This window comes from Hippopotamus amphibius, chromosome 17, assembly GCF_030028045.1.
Source record: "Hippopotamus amphibius kiboko isolate mHipAmp2 chromosome 17, mHipAmp2.hap2, whole genome shotgun sequence".
Lineage (NCBI taxonomy): Eukaryota > Metazoa > Chordata > Mammalia > Artiodactyla > Hippopotamidae > Hippopotamus > Hippopotamus amphibius.
Window position 1 is genome coordinate 11,919,044 of NC_080202.1, and position 23,246 is coordinate 11,942,289.

The following is a 23,246-nucleotide window of genomic DNA, read 5'->3' on the forward strand; positions in this document are numbered from 1 at the left end:
CACCTTTTTAAAGCTTTATTGAGATACAATTTCAAAATTTTAAATCATCTAATTAGGCATCTCTTAATCTCATATCCCTAATTTATACCTCCTCCTCCCCTCTCCCCTTTGGTCACCACTAGTTTCTTTTCTATCTGTGATTCTGTTTCTGTTTTGAATGTATATTCATTTGTATTATATTTAGATTTCACATACAAGTGATATCATACAGTATTTGTCTTTTTCTGTCTGACATGTCACTAGACACAATATTCTTTAGGCCCATTCAGGTGCTGCAAATGGCAGAATTTCATTCTTTTTAATGACTGAATAATATTCATATATATATATATGGTATATATATATCTCATATCTTCTTTACCCATTTGTTTGTGATGGGCACTTGGGTTGCTTCCATATCTTGCTGTTGTAAATAGTGTGTAAATAGTGTTGCTGTGGATATGGGGGTGCACGTACTTTTTGAATTAGTTGTTTTGCTTTTTTCCAGATATACACCCAGGAGTGGAATTGCTGGATCATATGGTAGTTCTAGTTTTAGTTTTTTTGAGGAAACTCCATACTGTTTTCCATAGTGGCTGCACCAATTTACATTCCCACCAACAGTGTACAAGGGTTCTCTTTTCTCCACATCTTCTCCAACATTGGTTATTTGTGTTCTTTTTAATGATAGCCAATCTGACAGGTGTGCCATTGTTGTTTTGGTTTGAATTTCTCTAATAATTAGCAATAGTGAGCGTTTTTTCATCTGCCGGTTGACCATGTGCATGTCTTCTTTAGAAAAATGACTATTTAGAGTCTCTGATCATTTTTAATCCGATTGTCTTTTTGCTTTTGAGTTATATGAGTTCATTATGTACTTTGGATACTAACACCTTATCAGGTATATGATTTGCAAATATTTTCTCCCATTCAATGTGTTGACTTTTGGTTTTGTGGGTGGTTTTCTCTGATGTGCGGAAGCTTTTTAGTTTGATATAGTCCCATTTGTTTATTTTTACTTTTGTTGCTTTAGCCTTTGGTGTCATATTCAAAGAATTATCACCAAGACCTATGTCAAGACCTTACAGCCTGTTTTCTTCTAGGAGTTTTATGGTTTTAGGTCTTTGGTTCAAGCAATAATACATTTTGAGCTAAATTCTTTTGCATTTCCAGTTTTCTCAACCCCATTTATTGAAGAGACTGTTCTTTATAATGGCAAAAGCCACTAAATACTTAGGTATAAATCATACACAATATGTGCAAGATCTATATCCTGAAATCACAAAACAGTGATTAAAGAATTCATAGCAACCTAAAGAAATTGATAGATATAACATGTTCATGGACTGGAGAACTCAATATTGTTAAGATTTTGACTCTTCTGAAACTGACCTAGAATTTTAACACAATTCCAGTTAAATTGGATTACTTTTTAAATTTTATTTATTTATTTATTGGCTGTGTTGGGTCTTCGTTGCCGTGCGGGCTTCCTCTAGTTGCATCAAGCGGGGGCTATTCGTTGCAGTGCACGGGCTTCTCATTGCGGTGGCTTCTCTTGTCGTGGAGCTCGGGCTCTAGGCTCACAGGCTTCAATAGTTGCCATGTTTGGGCTCAGTAGTTGTGGCTCGAGGGCTCTAGAACACAGGCTCAGTAGTTGTGGCCCACGGGCTTAGTTGCTCCACAGCATGTGGGATCTTCCCGGACTAGGGCTTCCCGAACTGTGTCCCCTGCATTGGCAGGTGGATTCTTAACCACTGTACAACCAGGGAAGTCCTGTAATAGGATTTTTTGGTAGTACAAATGAACAATATGATTGTAAAATGCATATATGAAGGCAAAAAACTAATAAAGTAAATTGACTACAGCTAAAATAATCAGAAAATTGTGGTATTAGAGAAAAGAGAGAAATATAGATCGATACAGAGAGTACAGAATACCATATAGAGTCCAAAAATAGATTCACTCATGTATCATCCATTGATCATTGACAAATGTGCAAGGACGATTCAGTGGAAAATGATGCTTGTCAACCAATGATGCTGGAAAACTTGGATTTCCATGTGAAAGAAGAAACTTTAATCCACACCTCACGTTCTCAAAAACAACCCACTCTTGATGGGTCATATGCCTACATCTTGGTATGAGTACAGAGAGGGTTTCCATGACACCCTGCTTCCTGGAGTCAGAGAAGTCCCAGAGCAAGAAGTTTGGAGCACGTGGAGCAGAAGTGAGGTGAGGTGCCGTCAAGTTGCATCTACTAAAGCTAGCTGAAGCCAGGGCAGAGCTGGTTCCTGCAGCTGTGGCTGGAATAGGAGATGAGGCTGAGAGAATTGAAAAAGGGCACGAGAAGTGTCTGGCATATTTATCAAAGGAGAACTGTGTCTACCAGGGGATGTAACAGTGGTTTCATTGAATGGGAAGCTGAGCCAACCACTTGGACATTTTGTGGTTCTTATGTAACCCCATATACGAAAAGTACAATTGAGCCTGGGGTGGTGCTGCAATTCTGGGGAATTCTTTGAGGGCCACTTAGCATTTTCTGTCCATAAATAAATATCAGCAAAACTATAACAAGTCAGTAAGGCAAGACCAATGAGGATGCTGATTCCTAAGGAATGAAGGTTTGCATTATACAACCATGTAAGAACCCCATGCAGCTGAGATGATGGCCTAGGATAATATGGAATGGGTAAGGAAAGAAGGTGTTATAAAATTAACTATGGCCTTGTGGTCAATTGCAGCACAATTGAGAGCTGGCAACTAGGAGGTATTCTGACACGTGGCGAGTACCAGAGATGATGGTGGTGATGGGTGCCATGAATGTTTTCCCACAGAGGTAAGAAGGCAGAAGTACCTCAGTGGGATTCAGACTGGGTTTTCTTTTCAATCCTGGCTTGAGGCAGGATTGAACATGATCAGGGAGAGTTTATCTTTTCTCTCATTCTCATTCTCTCTTTCTAAATATCTGCATATGATTGTGTAATAGATATCTACTCCTTGTTAGCTACACGTGGTTTATGGGAAATGGTTTTGTATTGAGAGATGGTGCCAACTTGAGAATCGTTCCAAAATATGTGTCTTTATTGGCACTTTGCTTAAACCACTGATGGTTTCTTGTTTCCCACAGAAAACAGCCTGCTACACTCCTCAGATACTTTAGGATATTCACGGTATGGTCCTGGCTTGTTTTATGGCTTCACAAACCATCTTCTTTTACTTCCCAAAGTGCAGGCTCCAATCATGAAGGTCTACTGTCCATTCCCTAGACAGGCAGTGATTAAGCTTTCATGCACGAGCTTCTCTCCATCTTCACCCTCCCCCAAAGTATAATCAGGTGTGATCAGTGACTAAAATCAGTCACTGCTCTAGGATCCCGAGAGCATATGTCCCAGAGAGGCCTTGGGTAACTAGTTTGTCATTAACAAGTTCCTCTAGGATTCAGCCTCCTCTGGGATTCAGGGTCCTTTTGGCTGAAGGATGTACAGAATGGGAGATGTGACAAGGGATTTTGCAGATGCAGGTGATGACTATAGAGGCTCTTACCTCACATGCCTTAGTGAATAAAGGGGAGCAGGATCTTGGGTCAGGGTCCTGGAGTCACCCTCAGACACACTGGGTAAGTTGGGCACAGAATGAATGAGCTGGTCCCTTAGGCTCCTTTCAACCTGAGGGTCTTGAATTCCCAGGTTGTATGGTGTTCTGCAGGAGAGTTTTTCAAGTATGGTAATGCTCCTCTTTTCCACCTCTAGGCCCCCAAAACTTCACTACATTTGAGAAATTTTTTATCAACCTTCTTCTGTATTACTTACCATATCACTTATTCCCACAACTCTTGAGGTAGGCATTAATGCAATAGTTCTGAACCCTTGTTTTATTTTAGAATCACCTTGCCGCTTTAAAAAAACTTTGTATGGACTTCTTCTCAATGATTGTGATTAATTTTATCTGAGTGGTTCAATAATCTTTATTTTTAAAAGCATCATGTGTTCTTGCTACACACTGTGAGGTCCATGGACGGAGGCATGGACTACTATATCAAAATCACTTTTCCCCAGAACTCCCAGGGGATTTTCATGGATATTATTTTAGAAGCACGACCCTAGATTTCCTTATGTGCAGTCCAGGCTGAGAACCACTAACCTAACAAGTATAGAAGGTGAGAGCCTCACTGCATCATCAATGACAACATCCTCAAGTGGTCTGTGACTTGTGATCCCAGTCATACTCTTGACACAGAGTCAGGTCCTGCTCATTTGCCAGGGAAACAAAATTCTGAGAGACCAGGTGTATGATTCTGTTGATGTTTCTTCCCACTGTGACTATCAAGCGCCAAGGGGCGAAATCCCAGCAGCTGGATCCAGTCATGTCTTTAATGAAGGACCTTCCCGCATCTCACGATGCTTCTCCTTTGCTTTCTTTGTCAGCTTTGAGGCACACTGAGGTGTATTAATCAGGTACTTGAAAGAAAGGGAATCATTAGGAGAGTATATCTATACCTATACTTATATTATTACCTATATAGTTATATACCTCTATTTATATCATCTGTAGTGGTGACAAGAGTAGAGTATCTGAGGTACCCTAACATTTTTTATCGGGACAAAATTATATCCATAAATTTTGTAATAAAGTGCGAAATTTAGTGCTAAATGGGTGGGCCTAGTGAGTTCTTGTCCTGGGAGGATTTAGGAGGAGAAGTGGTTCTAACCTAAAAGGAGTTTTGTTATCTTTAAAGTTGGAAGAATTCATGACTCAGCTGAAACACATCCAATCAGTGTTTCTAGACACCATACCAGCTGCAGTCACCAAGGCGGACATGGCCTTTTCTTCCTGTAGTTTACCATTCCATAGTGAAGACAGCTATAAACAGTGTGATTGAAGGATATAGAGGAGAAGGGTTCAATCATGGAAGCAGGGAGAGCAGTTAAGAGGCTATTCAAAAGGTACAGAAAAGCCATGATGTCTGCCAGGTCTAGGGTGTTGACAGTGGCTACTGGGAGTGGTTGAATGGGTAAGAGAATCCAGTGGCAGAACCTTTAGGACTTGTCAACAGATAAGAAATTGATGATGATGAAAGAAGGGGATGAAAGCAAAAGTTCGGTTGTGGAGCACCTGGCCTCCCATCTACTGAGATATGGGAAACTAGAGGAGGGGGGAGTTGGGGGTGGGGCAGGGGGAGATCATGAGTCTCATTGGGATGTTAAGCTGAAAATGACTGTGTAAAGTCCAAGGGTGGATAACAATTAGACAACTAAGGGTACTCTTTCATAGGTTAGAGAGACGTCTACACCTGAGATTTAAGTGGTAATCAAAGCCATTGGCATAGATGAGTTTTTCTTGGTGGTATATGTAAGAATTGCAAGAGAGCAGTGTTTAGGAAAAACCCTAGAACACCAATCAACTTGAAAATATTGACAAAATAGAAGCCAATGGCAGTTACTGAGGATGTCTGCTCAGGCAGGCATGAGGAAACCAATCCATTTTGTGTCTCAGAAGCTAAGGGATGACAAGAGTGTTTTAGAAAAGTTGGAATATTGTTTCATCTTAAAGAGAATTGAAGAAAATAAGTCATTTCCCATCATAGAGATTCTGAGTATATAGAGAATTGGAGTACAATAAGCATTGTAATTATCGTGATGAGAAGAATATAAAGTATTTTTGTAAAGTGTCTAACAGACCATGCATCACAGAAATATGCTTATTTGGAAATGCAGGTTTTCATGGACACTCTGATTTCTTCTCGAGGATCCTGGACACAGAGCATGGCAGGGAGGAATGAAACTGTTGTCTCTGAGTTCCTCCTGCTGGGACTGCCCATCCAGTCAGAGCATCAGCACCTGTTCTCTGCCCTGTTCCTGGCCATGTATGTTACCACCGTCCTGGGGAACCTCGTCATCATGGTCCTCATTTGCCTGGACCCCCACCTCCACACACCCATGTATTTGCTTCTCAGCAATTTGTCTTTCTCTGATCTCTGCTTTTCCTCTGTCACAGTGCCCAAGTTGCTGCAGGACATGCAGAGCCACGTCCCATCCATCCCCTATGCTGGCTGCCTGACCCAAATGTACTTCTTCTTGTTCTTTGGAGACCTGGATGACTTCCTCCTTGCGGCCATGGCCTATGACCGCTATGTGGCCATCTGCTTCCCCCTGCACTACACCACCATCATGAGCCCCAAGCTCTGTCTCTTCTTGGTGGTTCTGCCCTGGGTGCTGACCACGTTCCATGCCATGTTACACACCCTGCTCATGGCCAGGTTGTCTTTTTGTGCAGACAGCGTGATCCCCCACTTTTTCTGTGATTTGTCTGCTCTGCTGAAGCTGTCCTGCTTGAACACTCAAGTTAATGAGCTGGTGATATTTATCGCTGGAGGGCTCGTTGTTGTCCTCCCATTCCTACTCATCATCCTGTCCTACGCACGAATTCTCTCTTCCATCCTCAAGGTCCCTTCTGCCAAGGGCATCTGCAAAGCCTTCTCCACCTGTGGCTCCCACCTCTCCGTGGTGTCTCTCTTCTATGGGACAATTATTGGTCTCTATTTATGGCCATCAGCTAGTAATTCTACCTTAAAGGAGACTGTCATGGCCTTGATGTACACTGTGGTGACCCCCATGCTGAACCCCTTCATCTACAGCCTGAGGAACAGAGACATGAAGGGAGCCCTGGGAAGAGTCTTTTGTAAAAAGAAAACTCCCTTCTCTCTATGATGGTAAAGTTGGGATTTCTGCACCATTTTATCCTGTAGGTATATTGATATTAATACAGGGATATCAACCCAGACTTCTTTTTTTCCTAATGGTCTTTTGGTTAAATTACTTAGTAATATAATTTCCAGTAAGTAAATGATATAAAGTGGAGGTATGTAGTTGAAGTCGGAAAGGGGATCTCAGCGATCCACTAGCAGGGTCTCCTCTTTGTTCTTTCTGTGACCCTAAGAAGCATACATTTTAAACTTCCAATTAATCTTTATGTCCTCCCCCCATTTTTTACTGTTTCCATTGATTTATTTACTGCTGAAATAAACACTACTATTTATTATTTACTCATTTACTCTTGAGACAGCCTCCCCCTCACCCCATCACTTTGGACAGAAGCTCCATGAAGAAGAGACTGTCACTGCAGTACCAGGGCGCACCGTAGGTGACCAATATTTACTGAACCAGAAAACCCCCAAGGCAGTTACTATTATTATGCTCCAACCTGAAAATCTGGAGGAGACTTAAAGAAACAGTACAGCTGTGACAGCTTGTAAAATAGCATTAATTTGCACTGCCTCCTTCCCTCCTGCATGCCACTGTGGGAGCAAACTCCTGTGCCAGGGCACCCTTCCTAAAGCTCGCCCTTCCAGAGGTGTGCTGCCACCATCCAGCCCCCCACCCACGCTCCTAGGAAGGCTGCTTAGAACCCGAGTCTGCCAGGCTAAAGAGGCAGAGAAGCGTGCCCTTTTCTTCAGTATCTGTGTCCCTTTTTGAAACAATTAATTTATCATGTTTAAAAAAAATAACCCAAACCCTGCTTTAAATAAATAATACTCTCTCCTTCCAGGTCAGTACTGTTTAAAATTCAAGATTCTCACTCCCCTGCTTACCTCTATTAAACTGGTCTTTTCATTATTGAATATGGATTTTTACTTACACATTCTTGAGCAAGGGTTGGTATTATTCTGTCTCTTAACCTTTTCTCCTCTGATTTATTTTCATGTCTCCACTGTCTTTTTCACCTGACCTGAACCTCAAGTGAAATTTCTATCTCCTTCACTGCAATAGTCTAGTTCATCTTTACCTGGGAGCTCACTCATACCTGGGGCCCTAAAACTACTCCCTCGGGTGTGGGGAAGGAAGCCGGAGTCTCGTTACCAGCCTCACTCTTCAAGGGTTTCTCTCTCTTGCTTCCTATTTTGGAATTGATCAACACATTTTATATATGTGATCTTATTATATTCTTGTGATGATTCCACAAATGAATCTTATCACCAATTTAAAGACTGAAAAATGTGGTATTTGAGGACTTGCCAAGGTCCCAGAGTGGGTCAGTACTGAGCTTATTTAAGATCTCAGAGTATATGATTTTACAAATTCTTCTTCTCATTTCCCCCAGCCTCAGAAATGAGGGGAGCAGTCATTCATTTTTCAGTCTTAGCTCCACATGTGGCATTGTCCAGCGTTCCAAGCTCAGTCCATTGTTTTCTTATTGTCTCCTGTAATGGATGATATCTAAGCCCATCATTTTATTTTGTCTAAACCCTTTTGTATTTCCTCTCCCCTCCCCCTCTCTGTCTGCAGTGGGAGCCGTCCTCCGGTTCCTGATTTTCATCTTCATCTTCATGGTGGGCATCTCCACGTGATGCTCTGTGAGCACTTTCATCTTTACATGCAGAAAATGGGAACTTAATACTTTCCAAAGTCTGCTTTTTGTTTTATAATCCATTTTCCTTTTTAGCTTTATCGAGCGATAATTCTTATGCAAAAATTGAATACATTTACTGTGTACATCTTGATGAGTTTGGACAAGTGCATGTATCTCTGATACCTTTACCACACCAAGATACACATATACATCACTCTCATGAATTTCTTGTGTTCTTTTGCTTTTTTTCTTTCTTTCTTCCTTTTTTTCTGAAAAAAATAAACAGCATGACTTCTCTCCTCTGAATGTATTTTAGAGTGCACAATACTATATTAACTGTAGGTACTATCTTATATTTTACTGCTTACTCATTTTACATAGCAGAAGTTTTATATCCATCGAAAAACGATTTTCTGTTTTCTCCTCATTCCAGCCCCTGACAGCCACCCTTCTGTCCTCTCCTCCCATGAGTGTAACTGCTTTGATACCTCATCTCTGAAATGGAATCATTTGGGGTTTGTCCTCTGTTAGTGGGTTATTTCACTTAGCATCATGTCCTCCAGGTTCATCTGTGTTGTCACAAATGTCAGTATTTCTTTTTTTAAAGACTGAGTGACAGTCACTGTGTGCATGTACCACATCTTCTTTATCCCTGTACTGGCTGATGGACATGTGGGTTGTGTCCATATCTTGGCTCTTGGGAACATCGTTGACATGAACGCTCAAGTGCAGATGTCTCTTCGTATTCCTCGTGTCATTTCCTTTCCCTATAAACCCAGAGTTGGGATTGCTGGATCGTATGGTATTTCTGTTCTTCTTTTTTTTTTGTTGGTGGTGGAGGCTCCGTACTGTATCCCATAGTGGCCCTGATACCCATACGAGATGAAGACATTATACGAAAAGTGCAGATCAATACCCCACTAGTTTGTTTTCTATATCTGTGAGTCTGTTCCTGTTTTGCATATGCATGCATTTTTTAAGCTCTTTATTGGAATATAATTGCTTTATACTTTTGTGCTGGTTTTTGCTGTACAACAAAGTGAATCAGCTGTATTTATACATATATCCCCATATCCCCTCCCTCCCACCCTCCCTATCCCAGCCTTATATGTCATCACCCATCATCGAGTTGATCTCCCTGTGTTATGCAGCAGCTTCCCACTAGCTATCTATTTTACATTTGGTAGTGTATATATATCAATGCTACTCTCTAACTTCGTCCCAGCTTCCCCTTTGCCCCTCCCCGTGTCTTCCAGTCCGTTCTCTGCATCTGCATCCTTATTCTTGCCCTGTCACTGGGTTCATCAGTACCATTTTTTTAGATTCCATATATATGAGTTATCATACAGTATTTGTTTTTCTCTTTCTGGCTTACTTCACTCTGTATGACAGACTCTAGGTCCATCCACCTCACTACAAATAACTCAATTTCATTCCTTTCTATGGCTGAGTAATATTCCACTGTATATATGTGCCACATCTTCTTCATCCATTCCTCTGTCAGTGGACATGTAGGTTGCTTCCATGTCCTGGCTATTGTAAATAGTGCTGCAGTGAACATTGTGGTACATGTATCTTTCTGAATTATGGTTTTCTCTGGGTATATGCCCAGTAGAGGGATTGCTGGGTCTATAGTAGTTCTATTTTTAGTTTTTTAAGGAAACTCCAAACTGTTTTCCATAGTGGCTGTACCAGTTTACATTCCACCAACAGTGCAGGAGGGTTCCCTCTCCAGCATTTATTGTTTCTAGATTTTTTGATGATGGCCATTCTGACCGGTGTGAGGTGATACCTCATTGTGGCTTTGACTTGCATTTCTCTAATAATTAGTGACATTGAGCATCTTTTCATATGTTTGTTGGCCATCTGTATGTCTTCTTTGGAGAAATGTCTATTTGGGTCTTCTGCCCATTTGTGGATTGGGTTATTTGCTTTTTTGGTATTAAGCTTCATGAGCTGCGTGTATATTTTGGAGATTAATCCTTTATCAGTTGCTTCATTGGTGAATATTTTCTCCCAATCTGAAGGTGGTCTTCTTGTCTTCTTTATGGTTTCTTTTGCTGTGCAAAAGCTTTTAAGTTTCATTAGGTCCCATTTGTTTATTCTTGATTTATTTCCATGATTCTAGGAGGTGGGTCAAAAGGGATCTTGCTTTGATGTATGTCATAGAGTGTTCTGCCTATGTTTTCCTCAAGGAGTTTTATAGTGTCTGGCCTTACATGTAGGTCTTTAATCCATTTGGAGTTTATTTTTGTGTATGGTGTTAGGAAGTGTTCTAATCTCTTTCTTTTACATGTAGCTGTCCAATTTTCCCAGCACCACTTATTGAAGAGGCTGTCTTTTTTCCGTTGTATATTCGTGCCTCCTTTGTCAAAGATAAGGTGCCCATATGTGTTTGGGCTTACTTCTGAGTTCTCTATTCTATTCCATTGATCTTCCTTTCTATTTTTGTGCCAGTACCATACTGTCTTGATCGCTATGGCCTTGTAGTATAGTTTGAAGTCAGGAAGGCTGATTCCTCCAGCCCCATCTCTCCTTCTCAAGATTGCTTTGGCTATTTGAGGTCTTTTGTGTTTCCATACTAATCATAAAATTTCTTGTTCTAGTTCTGTGAAAAATGCCATTGGTAATTTGAATCTGTAAATTGCTTTGGGTCGGATAGTCATTTTCACAATGTTGATTCTTCCAATCCAAGAACATGATATGTCTCTCTATCTGTTTGTATCGTCTTTGATTTCTTTCAACAGTGTCTTATAGTTTTCTGCATGCAGGTCTTTTGCCTCCTTAGGCAGGTTTATTCCTAGGTATTTTATTCTTTTTGTTGCAATAGTAAATGGAAGAGTTTCCTTAATTTCTCTTTCCGCTTTTTCATTGTTAGTGTATAGGAATGCAAGAGATTTCTGTGCATTAATTTTGCGTCCTGCTACTTTACTAAATTTATTGATTAGTGCTAGCAGTTTTCTGATAACTTCTTTAGGGTTTTCTATGTATAATATCATGTCATCTGCAAAGAGTGACAATTTACTTCTTTTCCAATTTAGATTCCTTGTATTTTGTTTTCTTCTTTGATTACTGTGGCTAAAACTTCCAAAACTATGTTGAATAATAGTGCGGAGAGTGGACACCCTTGTCTTGTTCCTGTTCTTAGAGGTAATGCTCAGTTTTTCACTATTTAGAACGATGTTGGCTGTTGGTTTGTCATATATGGCTTTTATTATGTTGAGGTAACTTCCTTCTATGCTCATTTTCTGGAGAGTTTTTCTCATAAATCGATGTTGAATTTTGTCAAAAGCTTTTTCTGCATCTATTGAGATGATCATATGGTTTTTATCCTTCAATTTGTTAATATGATGTGTCACATTGATTTATTTGCATATATTAAAGAATCCTTGAATCCCAGGAATAAACCACACTTGATCATGGTGTATAATCTTTTTTTTTTTAAGATAGATTTATTTATTTATTTATTTATTTATTTATTTATTTATTGGCTGTGTTGGGTCTTCGTTGCTGTGCATGGGCTTTCACTAGTTGTGGCGAGTGGGGTCTACTCTTCGTTGCGGTGTGAGGGTGTCTCATTGCGGTGGGTGGCTTCTCTTATTGCGGAGCATGGGCTCTAGGCATGCAGGCTTCAGTAGTTGCGGCACATGGGCTCAGTAGTTGTGGCTCTCGGGCTCTAGAGCTCAGGCTCAGTAACTGTGGTGCATGGACTTAGTTGCTCCACAGCATGTGGGATCTTCCTGGACCAGGGATCAAACCCCTGTCCCCTGCATTGACAGGCAGATTCTTAACCACTGAGGCACCAGGGAAGTCCCTGTATGATCTTTTAAATGTGCTGTTGGATTCTGTTTGCTAGTATTTTGTTGAGGATTTTTGCATCTATATTCATCAGTGATATTGGCCTATAATTTTCTTTTTTGTGTGTGACATCTTTGTCTGGTTTTGGTATTAGGGTAATGGTGGCCTCATGGAATGAGTTTGGAAGTGTTCTTCCTTCTGTTATGTTCTGGAAGAGTTTGAGAAGGATGGGTGTTAGCTTTTCTCTAAATATTTGATAGAATTGCCTGTGAAGTGATCTGGCCCTGGGCTTTTGTTTGTTGGGAGATTTTTTAATCACTGCCTCAATTTCCGTACTTGTGATTGGTATATTCATAGTTTCTATTTCTTCCTTGTTCAGTCTTAGAAGATTGTACTTTTTTAAGAGTTTATGCATTTCTTCCAGGTTATCCAGTTTGTTGGCATATAGTTGCTTGTAGTAGTCTCTCATGATCTATTGTATTTCTGCAGTGTTGGTTGTTACTTCTCCTTTTTCATTTCTAATTCTGTTTGCATCTTCTCCCCTTTTTTCCTGATGAGTCTGGCTAATGGTTTATTAATTTTGTTTATCTTCTCAAAGAACCAGCTTTTAGTTTTATTGATCTTTGCTATTGTTTCCTTCATTTCTTTTTCATTTATTTCTGACCTGATCTTTATGATTTCTTTCCTTCGGCTCATTTTGGGTTTTTGTTGTTGCTGTTGTTCTTCTTTCTCTAATTGTTTTAGGTGTAAGGTTAGGTTGTTTATTCGATATTTTTCTTGTTTCTTGAGGTAGGACTGTATTGCTATAAACTTCCCTCTTAGAAATGCTTTTGCTGTGTCCCATAGGTTTTGGATTGTTGTGTTTTCATTGTCATTTGTCTCTAGGTATTTTTTGATTTCTCTTTGATTCCTTCTGTGATTTCTTCATTCTTTAATAGCGTATTGTTTAGCCTCCATGTGTTTGTATTTTTTACAGTTTTTTCCCTGTAATTGATATCTAGTCTCATGGCGTTGTGGTCAGAGAAAATCCTTGCTACAATTTCAATTTTCTTGAATTTACCGAGGCTTGATTTGTGACCCAAGATTTGATCTATCCTGGAAAATATTCCGTGTGCACTTGAGAAGAAAGTGTATTCTGTCGTTTTTGGATGGAATATCGTATAAATATCAATTAAGTTGAGATGGTCTAATTTATCATTTAAAGCCTGTGTTTCCTTATTTATTTTCTGTTTGGATGATCTGTCGATTGGTGTAAGTGGGGTGTTAAAGTCTCCTACTATTATTTACTGTTAATTTCCCCTTTTATGACTGTTAGCATTTGCCTTATGTATTGAGGTGCTCCTATGTTGGGTGCATAGATATTTACAATTGTTATATCTTCTTCTTGGATGGATCCCTTGATCATTATGTGGTGTCCTTCCTTGTCTCTTGTAATGATCTTTAAAGTCTAATTTGTCTGATATGAGTATTGCTACTCCAGCTTTCTTTTGACTTCCATTTGCATGGAATATCTTTTTCCATCCCTTTACTTTCAGTCTGTATGTGTCCCTTGGTCTGAAGTGGGTTTCTTGTAGGCAGCATATAGAAGGGTCTTGTTTTTGTATCCATTCAGCCAGTCTGTGTCTTTTGGTTGGAGCATTTAATCCATTTACATTTAAGGTAATTATTGACATGTATGTTCCTATTACCATTTTCTTAATTGTTTTGAGTTTTTTTTTGTAGGTCTTTTCCTTCTCTTGTGTTTACTGCCTAGAGAAGTTCCTTTAGCACTTGTTGTAAGGCTGGTTTGGTGGTGCTGAGTTCTCTTAACTTTTGCTTGTCTGTAAAGCTTTTGATTTCTCCATCGAATCTGAATGAGATTCTTGCTGGGTAGAGTATTCTTGGCTGTAGGTTTTTCTCTTTCAGGACTTTCAATATATCCTGCCATTCCCTTCTGGCCTGCAGAGTTTCTGCAGAAAGGTCAGCGGTTATCCTTATGGGTTTTCCGTTATATGTTATTTGTTGCTTTTCTCTTGCTGCTTTTAAAATCTTTTCTTTGTATTTAATTTTCATTAGTTTGATTAATATGTGCCTCATTGTGTTTCTCCTTGGATTTATTCTGTATAGGACTTTCTGCGCTTCTTGGACTTTATTTACTTTTTCCTTTCCCATGTTGGGGAATTTTCCACTATTATCTCTTCTAATATTTTCTCAGACCCTTTCTTTTTCTCTTCTTCTTCTGGGACCCCTATAATTCAAATGTTTGTATATTTAATGTTGTCCCAGAGGTCTCTGAGACTGTCCTCAATTCTTTTCATTCTTTTTTTCTTTTTTCTGCTCTGTGTCAGTTTTTTCCACCATTCTATCTTCCAGGAACTTATCCGTTCTTCTGATTCAGTTATTCTGGTCTGCATTCCTTCTGGAGTACTTTTAAGTTCATTTATTGTGTTGTTCATCACTGTTTGTTTGCTCTTTAGTTCTTCCAGCTCCTTGTTAAACATTTCTTTCATTTGCTCCATCTGTGCCTCAATACTATTTCTGAAATCTTGGATCATCTTTACTATAATTATTCTGAATTCTTTTTCAGTTAGACTGGCTATCTCGTCTTCATTTGCCTTGTCTTGTGGGGTTTTACCTTGTTCCTTCATCAGCTGCATCTTTCTCTGTTTTCTCATTTTAACTCAGTGTGTTTGGAGTCTTCTTTCCTTAGGCTGCAGGGTCATAGTTCTTTTTAAATCTGTTGCCTGTCCCCAATGGGGAGGTTGGTTCAGTGGGTTGTGTAGGCTTCTTGGTGGGGGGGACTGATGCCTGTATTCTTGTGTGTGGAGCTGGATCTTATCCTTCTGGTGTGCAGAGCCACATCTGTTGGTGTGTCTGTGGGCTTAGTATGACTGTAGGCTGTCTGTCTGCTAATGGGTGGGATTATGTTCCTGTCTTGCTAGGTGTTTGGCTTGAGGTATCCAGCACTGGAGCTTGCTGGCCTTTGGTTGGATTTGGATCTTAGTGTTGAGAATGAGACCTCTGGGAGAGCACTTGCTGATTAATATTCCATGGGGTTGGGAGTTCTCTGATGATCCAATGTTTTGGACTCAGCTCTGCTGCCTCAGAGGTCCAGCTCTGACCCCCGGCCGGGGCACTAAGCCCCTTGAAGCTGCACAGCATGGAGGAAAAGGAGGTAGAAAGAGAGAAAAGAAAAAAAAAGAAAAAAAAAAAAGGAAGAAAGGGATAGGACAGACAAATCCCCAAGACAGGTGGTAAAAACAATTCTAAACAGTCAAAATCACACAAGGAGATGTGCGCACTTGCAAAAAGAGATGAAAAGAGAAGAAGAGAAAACAAAAGAGAAGGACTACAAATAAGGGAGTAATCAAACCCGTTTACAAACCCACATACAAATATATACAGTAAAGATTAAACTGACAAATACATAAAACCAGAAACGAGTCAAACATACCAGGAAGTCCTCCAATTCTTCTAGATGGGTCTCTGCACCTGCTGTGGGGAGGACTGTGGAGAGCTCAGACTGTAGCCTGGTATTAGTCCTGTGTATATTTGCCCCCACAGTCCTCAGTTACCCCCTAAGTCTACAGCCTCTATTGTAGAAACGCTCGTCTATTAAGGTGCAGAGTCTATCAAGCCTATTGTGGGTATTGAATCTGCTCCTCCTGTGGCTGTTTCCTTTTCTCTTCATCGGTCTTACAGTCCTTGGGGATCAGTTTTGGTTTTGGTCCCTTCTTTGCGTGTGGGCTGCTCTTAGGAGTCGGTTTCCCACCTAGGCAAGAGGGGGCAAAAGAGGGTGGTTGGGGATCACTTGCAAATTCAGGTTGAGGGGAGGGAAGGGTATGGCAGTCTAACTGAAATTTGTGGGAGTGCTTGCAGCAGCAGAGGTCTGCGTGAGCCTGAGATGTGCCTTGCGTTGTCCCAGGGAAGCTGGTCCTGAACATAGCACCCCTGGCGCTGGTAGGCTGCACCTGTTGCCAGAAGGGTGTGGCCAATGACCTGCCTTGCACACAGGACCCTTGGCAGCGAATGCGGTGGGTGGGCAATTGGGTGGGCGATGGGCTCTGTGTTTTGATTTAGCAGCCGTGGTCACGGGTGGTGCTGGCACAGGCGCCGCTCCGCAGCCTGTGAGTTCGCGGAGCAGCAAGCTCCTCTCGAGCACCCGGAAACAAAGGTCTCCTGGTTCTCCTTCAGGCCCAGGCTTTCCCCCAAACTCCCACCCAGTCAGCTGTGGTGCACTTTCCCCCCAGGCTGTTTTCTCACAGCCAGCCCCAGTTCCCTCCCTGGTGTCTGTTCTCCAAAGCCCAAGCCTTGGCGCCCAGCCCCCACCGCCGCTGCGGGTGAGCAGACCCGCATCTCTGGCTGGGGAATGCTGCCTGAGTCCTCGGTGCCCGAATCTTTCCGCTCTGTCCTCTGCACACCTGTTGTTGCTCTCCCCTCTGGGGGCTCTGAGCTCCCCCTGTCCATCCCTGCCAGCAAGGGGGCTTCCCAGTGTGTGGAAGTTTCCCCCCTTCGCAGCCCGCTCCCAGAGGGGCATGTCTCCTTGGGATTCCTTTATCTCTTTTCTTCTCTTTTTTTCTTTTGCGTTACCCAGTTACGTGGAAATTTTCTTGCCTTTCTGGAGGTCCAAGGTCCCAAATCAGCATTCGGAAGGTGTCCCCTAGGAGCTCTTCCACAAGTAGATGTATTCTTGATGTATTTGTGGGGAAGAAGGTGATCCCCATCTCTTACTCCTCTGCCATCTTCTTTCAGACCTTACATTCATTTTAATTATATTCAGATTTCACAGATTAGTGATACAGTGTCTTTCTCTGTCTGACATTTCAGTGGGAATAATACTCTTTAACTTGAACTACATTGTTGCAAGTGGCAGAATTTCAGTCTTTTTACTGGCTGGATAATATTCCATTGCATATATACCACATTTTCTTATCCATTGATGGGCATTTGTGTTGCTTCCATATCATGGTTATTGTAAAATAGTGCTACTGTGAACATGGGGGTGCATGTATCTTTTTGAGATAGTTCTTTTGTTTTTTTTTCCTTCCAGATGTATACCAAGGAGTGGAATTGCTGGATCTGTGGCAGTTCTGTTTTTCCTTTGAGGAACCTCCATACTGTTTTCCATAGTCGCTGCACCAATTTACATTCCCACCAACAGTGTACAAGGGTTCTCTTTTCTCCATATCTTCTCCAACATTTGTTATTGTGTTCTTTTTGATGATAGCCAATCTGACAGGTGTGAGGTGATATCTCATTGTTGTTTTGGTTTGCATTTCTCTAATAATTAGCAATGGTGAGCATCTTTTCATGTGCTTGTTGGCCATCTGTATGTCTTCTTTGGAAAAATGACTGTTTAGATCCTCTGATCATTTTTAATCAGATTGTCTTTTTGCTTTTGAGTTATATGAGCTCATTATATACTTTGGATACTAATGCCTTATCAGGTATATGATTTGCAAATATTTTCTCCCATTCAATGTGTTGCCTTTTGGTTTTGTTGGTAGTTTTCTTTGATGTGCAGAAGCTTTTTAGTTTGATGCAGTCCCATTTGTTTATTTTTACTTTTGTTGCTTTTGTCTTTGGTGTCATATTCAAAGAATTATCACCAAGACCTATGTCAAGACCTTACTGCCTTGCCTATGTTTTCTTCTAGGAGTTTTATGGCTTTAGGTCTTAGGTTCAAATATTAACCCATTTTGAGTTAAATTTTTTTGTATTTTCAGTTTTCCTAACCTCATTTATTGAAGACGCTGTCCTTCTCTGCTCTATTTTAAAAGTGCCATTTATAATAGCACCAAACCATTAAATACTTAGGAATAAATAATACACAATATGTGCAAGATCTATATCCTGAAAACAAAAAACACTGATTATAGAACTCATAGTGATCTAAAGAAATTGATAGGTATAACATGTTCACGGATTGGAGAACTCAATATTGTTAAGATGCTGACTCTTCTAAAACTGATCTAGAGATTTAACACAATTCCAATTAAATTCCAATAGGATTTTTTGGTGGTACAAGTGTACAATATGATTGCAAAATGCATACATGAAGTCAAAAAAAAACTAACAAAGTAAATTTACTGTAGCTAAAATAATCAGATTGTGAGATTAGAGATGAGAGAAATATAGATTGATACAGAGAGTACAAAATACCATATAGAGTCCAAAAATAGATTCACTTATGTATTGTCCATTGATCACTGACAAATGTGCAAAGACGATTCAGTGGAAAATGGTCTTATCAACCAATGATGCTGGAAAACTTGGATTTCCACGTGAAAGAAGCAACTTTAATCCACACCTCACATTCTCAAAAAAACCCCACTCTTATGGATCAAATGCTTAAATCTTGGTATGAGTACTGAGAGGGTTTCCATGACACCCTGTTTCCAGGAGTCAGAGAAGTCCCTGAGCAAGAAGCTTGGAGCATGTGGAGCAGAAGTGAGGTGAGGTGCCGTCAGGTTGCATTTACTAAAGCTAGCTGAAGCCAGGGCAGAGCTGGTTACTGCAGCTGTGGCTGGAGTAGGAGATGAGGCTGAGAGGATAGAAAAAGTGCATGAGAAGTGTCTGGTGTAGTTCTCAAGGGAGGAGTGGTTACCCCTTACCAGGGGATGTAAGAGTAGTTTCATTGATTTGGATGTTGAGTCAACCACCTGGACATTTTGTGCTTCTTATGTGAACCCAATATGCAAAGAGTAGGATTCCCATTGAGCCTGGGGTGGTGCTATAGATTAATATGGGAAAACTGGGTTCCTCCACACAACTGGAGTGGAGAGGACCATGTCTGCATTTCTGGGGAATTCTTTGAGTGCCACTTAGTATTTTCTGTCCAAAAATAAATATCAGCAAAGCTAGAACAACTTGATAAGGCAAGACTAATGAAGATGCTGATTCCCAAGGAAGGAAAGTTTGCATTATACGACCGTGTAAGAACCCCATACAGCTGAGATGATGGCCGAGGAGAACATGGAATGGGTAGTGAAAGGAAGTGTCCATAGTTAACTGCAACATAAAGAAGAGCTGGCAACTAGGAGGTATCCTGACACATGTGGGGAGTACTGGAGATGATGGTGGTGGCGGGTGCCATTAATGTTTTCCCACAGAGGTAAGAAGGCAGAAGTACCTTAATGGGATTCGAACTGGGTTTTCTTTTCTATCTTGGCTTGAGGCAGGATTGAACATGATCAGGGAGAGTTTGTCTTTTCTCTTGTTCAAGTACTTTCTATATATCTGCATGTGGTGGTGTCATAGATATCTACTCCTTGTGAGCTGCAAGTGGTTTGTGGCAAATGGTGTTGTATTGAGAGATGGTGCCATGTTGAGAATTTTTCCAAAATATGTGTCTCTATTGACACTCAAACCACCAACAGCTTCTTGTTACCCACAGAAAACAGCCTGCTACATTCCTCAGACACTTTAGGATATTCCCAGTATGGTCCTGGCTTGTTTTATGGCTTCACAAACCATCCTCTTTCATTTCCCAAAGTATCAGCTCCACCCACTAAGGTCTACAGTCTATTCCCTAAACAGGCAGTGATTAAGCTTTCCTGAACCAGATTCTCTCCATCCTCACCTTCCCCCAAAGTATAGTCAGGTGTGATCAGTGACAAAATCAGTCACTGCTCCAGGACCCTGAGAGCACATGTCCCAGAGGGGCCTTGGGTAAGTAATTTGTCTTCAACAAGTTCCTCCAGGATTTGGACTCTTCTGGGATCCAGGTCCCACAAATGTGCAGAATGCGAGATGTGATAAGGGATTTTGCAGATGCAGATGACGACTACAGAGACTGTTACTTCACATGTCTTAGTGAATACAGGGAAGCAGGATCTCGGGTCAGGGTCCTGAAGTCACCCTCAGACACACTGGGTAAGTTGGGCAGAGGGTGAATGAGCTGGTCCCTTAGGGTCCTTCCAACCTGAGGGTCTTCCTTTCCCAGGTTGTATGGTGTTCTGCAGGAGAATTTTTCAAGTAAGGTAATGCTCCTCTTTTCTACCTCTAGGCCCCCTAAAATTTCACTACATTTGAGAAGTTTTTTTATACTATTCACCCATTACAATCTGTTTTATTCATTGTAACATTCTCATGTGTTACTTACCATATCATTTATTCCCACAATATGGTGTAATTTCAACATACTAACAACTCTTGAGGTAGGTGTTAATACAACAGGTCTGAACCCTTGTTTTAGTTTAGAATCACCTAGGAGCATTAAAAAAACTTTGTATAGACTTCTTCTCAAAGATTATGGTTAATTGTGTCTGAGGGGTTCAATAATCTTTATTTTTAAAGGCATCACGTATCCTTGCTACTCACGGTGTAGTGCATAGACTGCAGCATGGGCATAGTTACCTGGGTGCTAGCTGAAAATGCAGAAGCAGGCCTAGTGTATCCAAATCAGTGTTGTACCAGAACCCCCAGGGGATTTTCATGGATACTAAATTTTAGAAACACGGCCCTAGGTTTTCTCATGTGCCGTCCAGGCTGAGAAGTACTGACTTAATGGGTGTAGAAGGTGAGAGCCTTGCTGCATCATCAGTGACAACATCCTTAAGTGCTGTCTGTGGCTTGTGATCCCAGTCACACTCTTGACACAGGAGTCGGGTCCCGCTCATTTACCAGGGAAACCAAATTCTGAGAAACCAGATGTGAGATTTTCCCTCCATGTTTCTTCCCACTGTGCTGTCAGTACATAAGTCAGTATGTAAACCTGTTGACATGGCTGGATCAACCAGCACCAAGGGTGTGACCTCTCAGCAGTTGGATTCAGTCATGTCTTTAATGAAGGACCTTCCCACATCTCACGATGCTTCTCCTCTGCTTTCTTTGTCAGCTTTGAGGCACACTGAGGGGTACCAATCAGGGTTCTTCAAAGAAAGGGAATCATTAGGAGATTGCATATATACCTGTATTTATATTATTATCTATATAAATAATCATCTCTATATCATCTGTAGTGGTGACAATAGTAGTGTATCTGAGGTACTCTAACATTTTATGTGGGAAAAGATTACATCCATAAACTTTATAATAAACTGTGAAATTTAGTGCTAAATGATTGGTTTTGTTGAGTCCTTGTTCTGGGAGGATTTGATGAGGGGTAGTGATTCTAACTTAAAAGGAGTTTTGCTGTCTTTAAAGTTGGAAGAATGCCTGTCTCAGCTTGAAGCACAATCAGTTAGCGTTTATGAAACATTGGCTACATCAAAACACTCTGTCACCTGCTAGCACTACTGCATTCATGAAGGCAGACATGGCCTTTTCTGCATATAGTTTACCATTGTATAGGGGAGACAGCTATAAACAGTGTGATTGAAGGATATAGAGGAGAAGGATTCAATCATGGAAGCAGGGAGAAGAGTTAAGAGACTGTTCCAATGGTACAGAAAAGACATGATGTCAGCCAGGTCTAGGGTGTTGACAGTGGCTACTGGAAGTAGTTGAATGGGTAAGAGAATTAAGGGGCAGAACCTCTAGGACTTGCCAACAGATAGGAAGTTGATGATGATGAAAGGACGGAATGAAAGCAAACGTTCCGGTTGCGGAGCACCTGGACTCCCATTTACTAGATATGGGAAACTAGGGGAGGAGGGAATTGCTGGAGGGCAGGGGGAGATCATGAGTTTCTTTAGGATGTTAGCTGAAAATGAGTGTGTAATGTCCAAGGGAAGATAACACTTAGGCAACTGAGGGTACTCTTTCATAGGCTAGAGAGACATGTACACCTGAGGTTTAAATGGTGATCAAAAGCCATTGGAGTATGTGAGTTTTTCTTGGTGGTATATGTAGAATTACAAGAGAACAGTGTTTAGGAAAAAGCCTTGGAACATTAATCAACTTGGCGATACTGACAAAACAGAAGCCAATTACAGTTATTGAGGATGTCTGCTCAGGCAGGTATGAGGAAAACCAATACATTTGAGTCTCAGGAGCAAAGGGATAAGAGTGTTTTAGAAAAGTTGGAATATTGTTTCATGTTAAAGAGAAGTGAAGAAAATGAGTCATTTCTCATCACACAGATTTTGATTATAGAATATTGGAGTACCATAAAGACTGTCATTTTTGTGTTGAGAATACTATACAGTATTTTTGTAAAGCATCTAACAGACCACGTATCATAGAAATATGTTCATTTGGAAATGCAGGTTTTCATGGACACTCTGATTTCTTCCTGAAGATCCTGGACACAGAGCATGACAGGGAGGAATGAAACTGTTGTCTCTCCGTTCCTCCTGCTGGGACTGCCCATCCAGTCAGAGCATCAGCACCTGTTCTCTGCCCTGTTCCTGGCCATGTATGTTACCACCGTCCTGGGGAACCTCCTCATCATGGTCCTCATTTGCCTGGACCCCCACCTCCACACACCCATGTACTTGTTTCTCAGCAATTTGTCCTTCTCTGATCTCTGCTTTTCCTCTGTCACAGTGCCCAAGTTGCTGCAGGACATGCAGAGCCACGTCCCATCCATCCCCTATGCTGCCTGCCTGACCCAAATGTACTTCTTCTTGTTCTTTGGAGACCTGGAGAACTTCCTCCTTGTGGCCATGGCCTATGACCGCTATGTGGCCATCTGCTTCCCCCTGCACTACACCACCATCATGAGCCCCAAGCTCTGTCTCTTCTTGGTGGTGCTGTCCTGGGTGTTGAGCATGTTTCCTGCCATGTTACACACCCTGCTCACGGCCAGTTTGTCTTTTTGTGCAGACAATGTGATCCCTCACTTTTTCTGTGATTTGTCTGCTCTGCTGAAGCTGTCCTGCTCGGACACTCGAGTTAATGAGCTGGTAATATTTATCACTGGAGGGCTCATATTTGTCCTCCCATTCCTACTCATCATCCTGTCCTATGCACGAGTTGTGTCTTCCATCCTCAAGGTCCCTTCTGCCAAGGGCATCTGCAAAGCCTTCTCCACCTGTGGCTCCCACCTCTCCGTGGTGTCTCTCTTCTATGGGACAATTATTGGTCTCTATTTATGTCCATCAGCTAATAATTCTACCTTAAAGGAGACTGTCATGGCCTTGATGTACACTGTGGTGACCCCCATGCTGAACCCCTTCATCTACAGCCTGAGGAACAGAGACATGAAGGGAGCCCTGGGAAGAGTCTTTTGCAAAAAGAAAACTCTCTTCTCTCTATGA

General features: G+C 41.3%; 2 protein-coding genes across 2 annotated transcripts; both read left to right on the plus strand.

Annotated features, from left to right (window-relative positions):
* The first annotated feature begins 5,741 nt into the window (after positions 1-5,741).
* On the plus strand, positions 5,742-6,686 carry LOC130840294 (olfactory receptor-like protein DTMT). Its single transcript, XM_057715650.1, has one exon. It carries the CDS (start codon positions 5,742-5,744, stop codon positions 6,684-6,686), a length of 945 nt encoding a protein of 314 aa, XP_057571633.1.
* Positions 6,687-22,301: 15,615 nt separating this feature from the next.
* LOC130840285 (olfactory receptor-like protein DTMT) lies at positions 22,302-23,246 on the plus strand. The gene has a single exon (XM_057715639.1). The coding sequence runs from the start codon at positions 22,302-22,304 to the stop codon at positions 23,244-23,246; it is 945 nt and encodes a 314-aa protein (XP_057571622.1).

Coding starts and splice junctions, on each gene's coding strand:
- LOC130840294 (XM_057715650.1), top strand. CDS start 5,742: ATGGCAGGGAGGAATGAAACTGTTGTCTCTGAGTTCCTCCTGCTGGGA.
- LOC130840285 (XM_057715639.1), top strand. CDS start 22,302: ATGACAGGGAGGAATGAAACTGTTGTCTCTCCGTTCCTCCTGCTGGGA.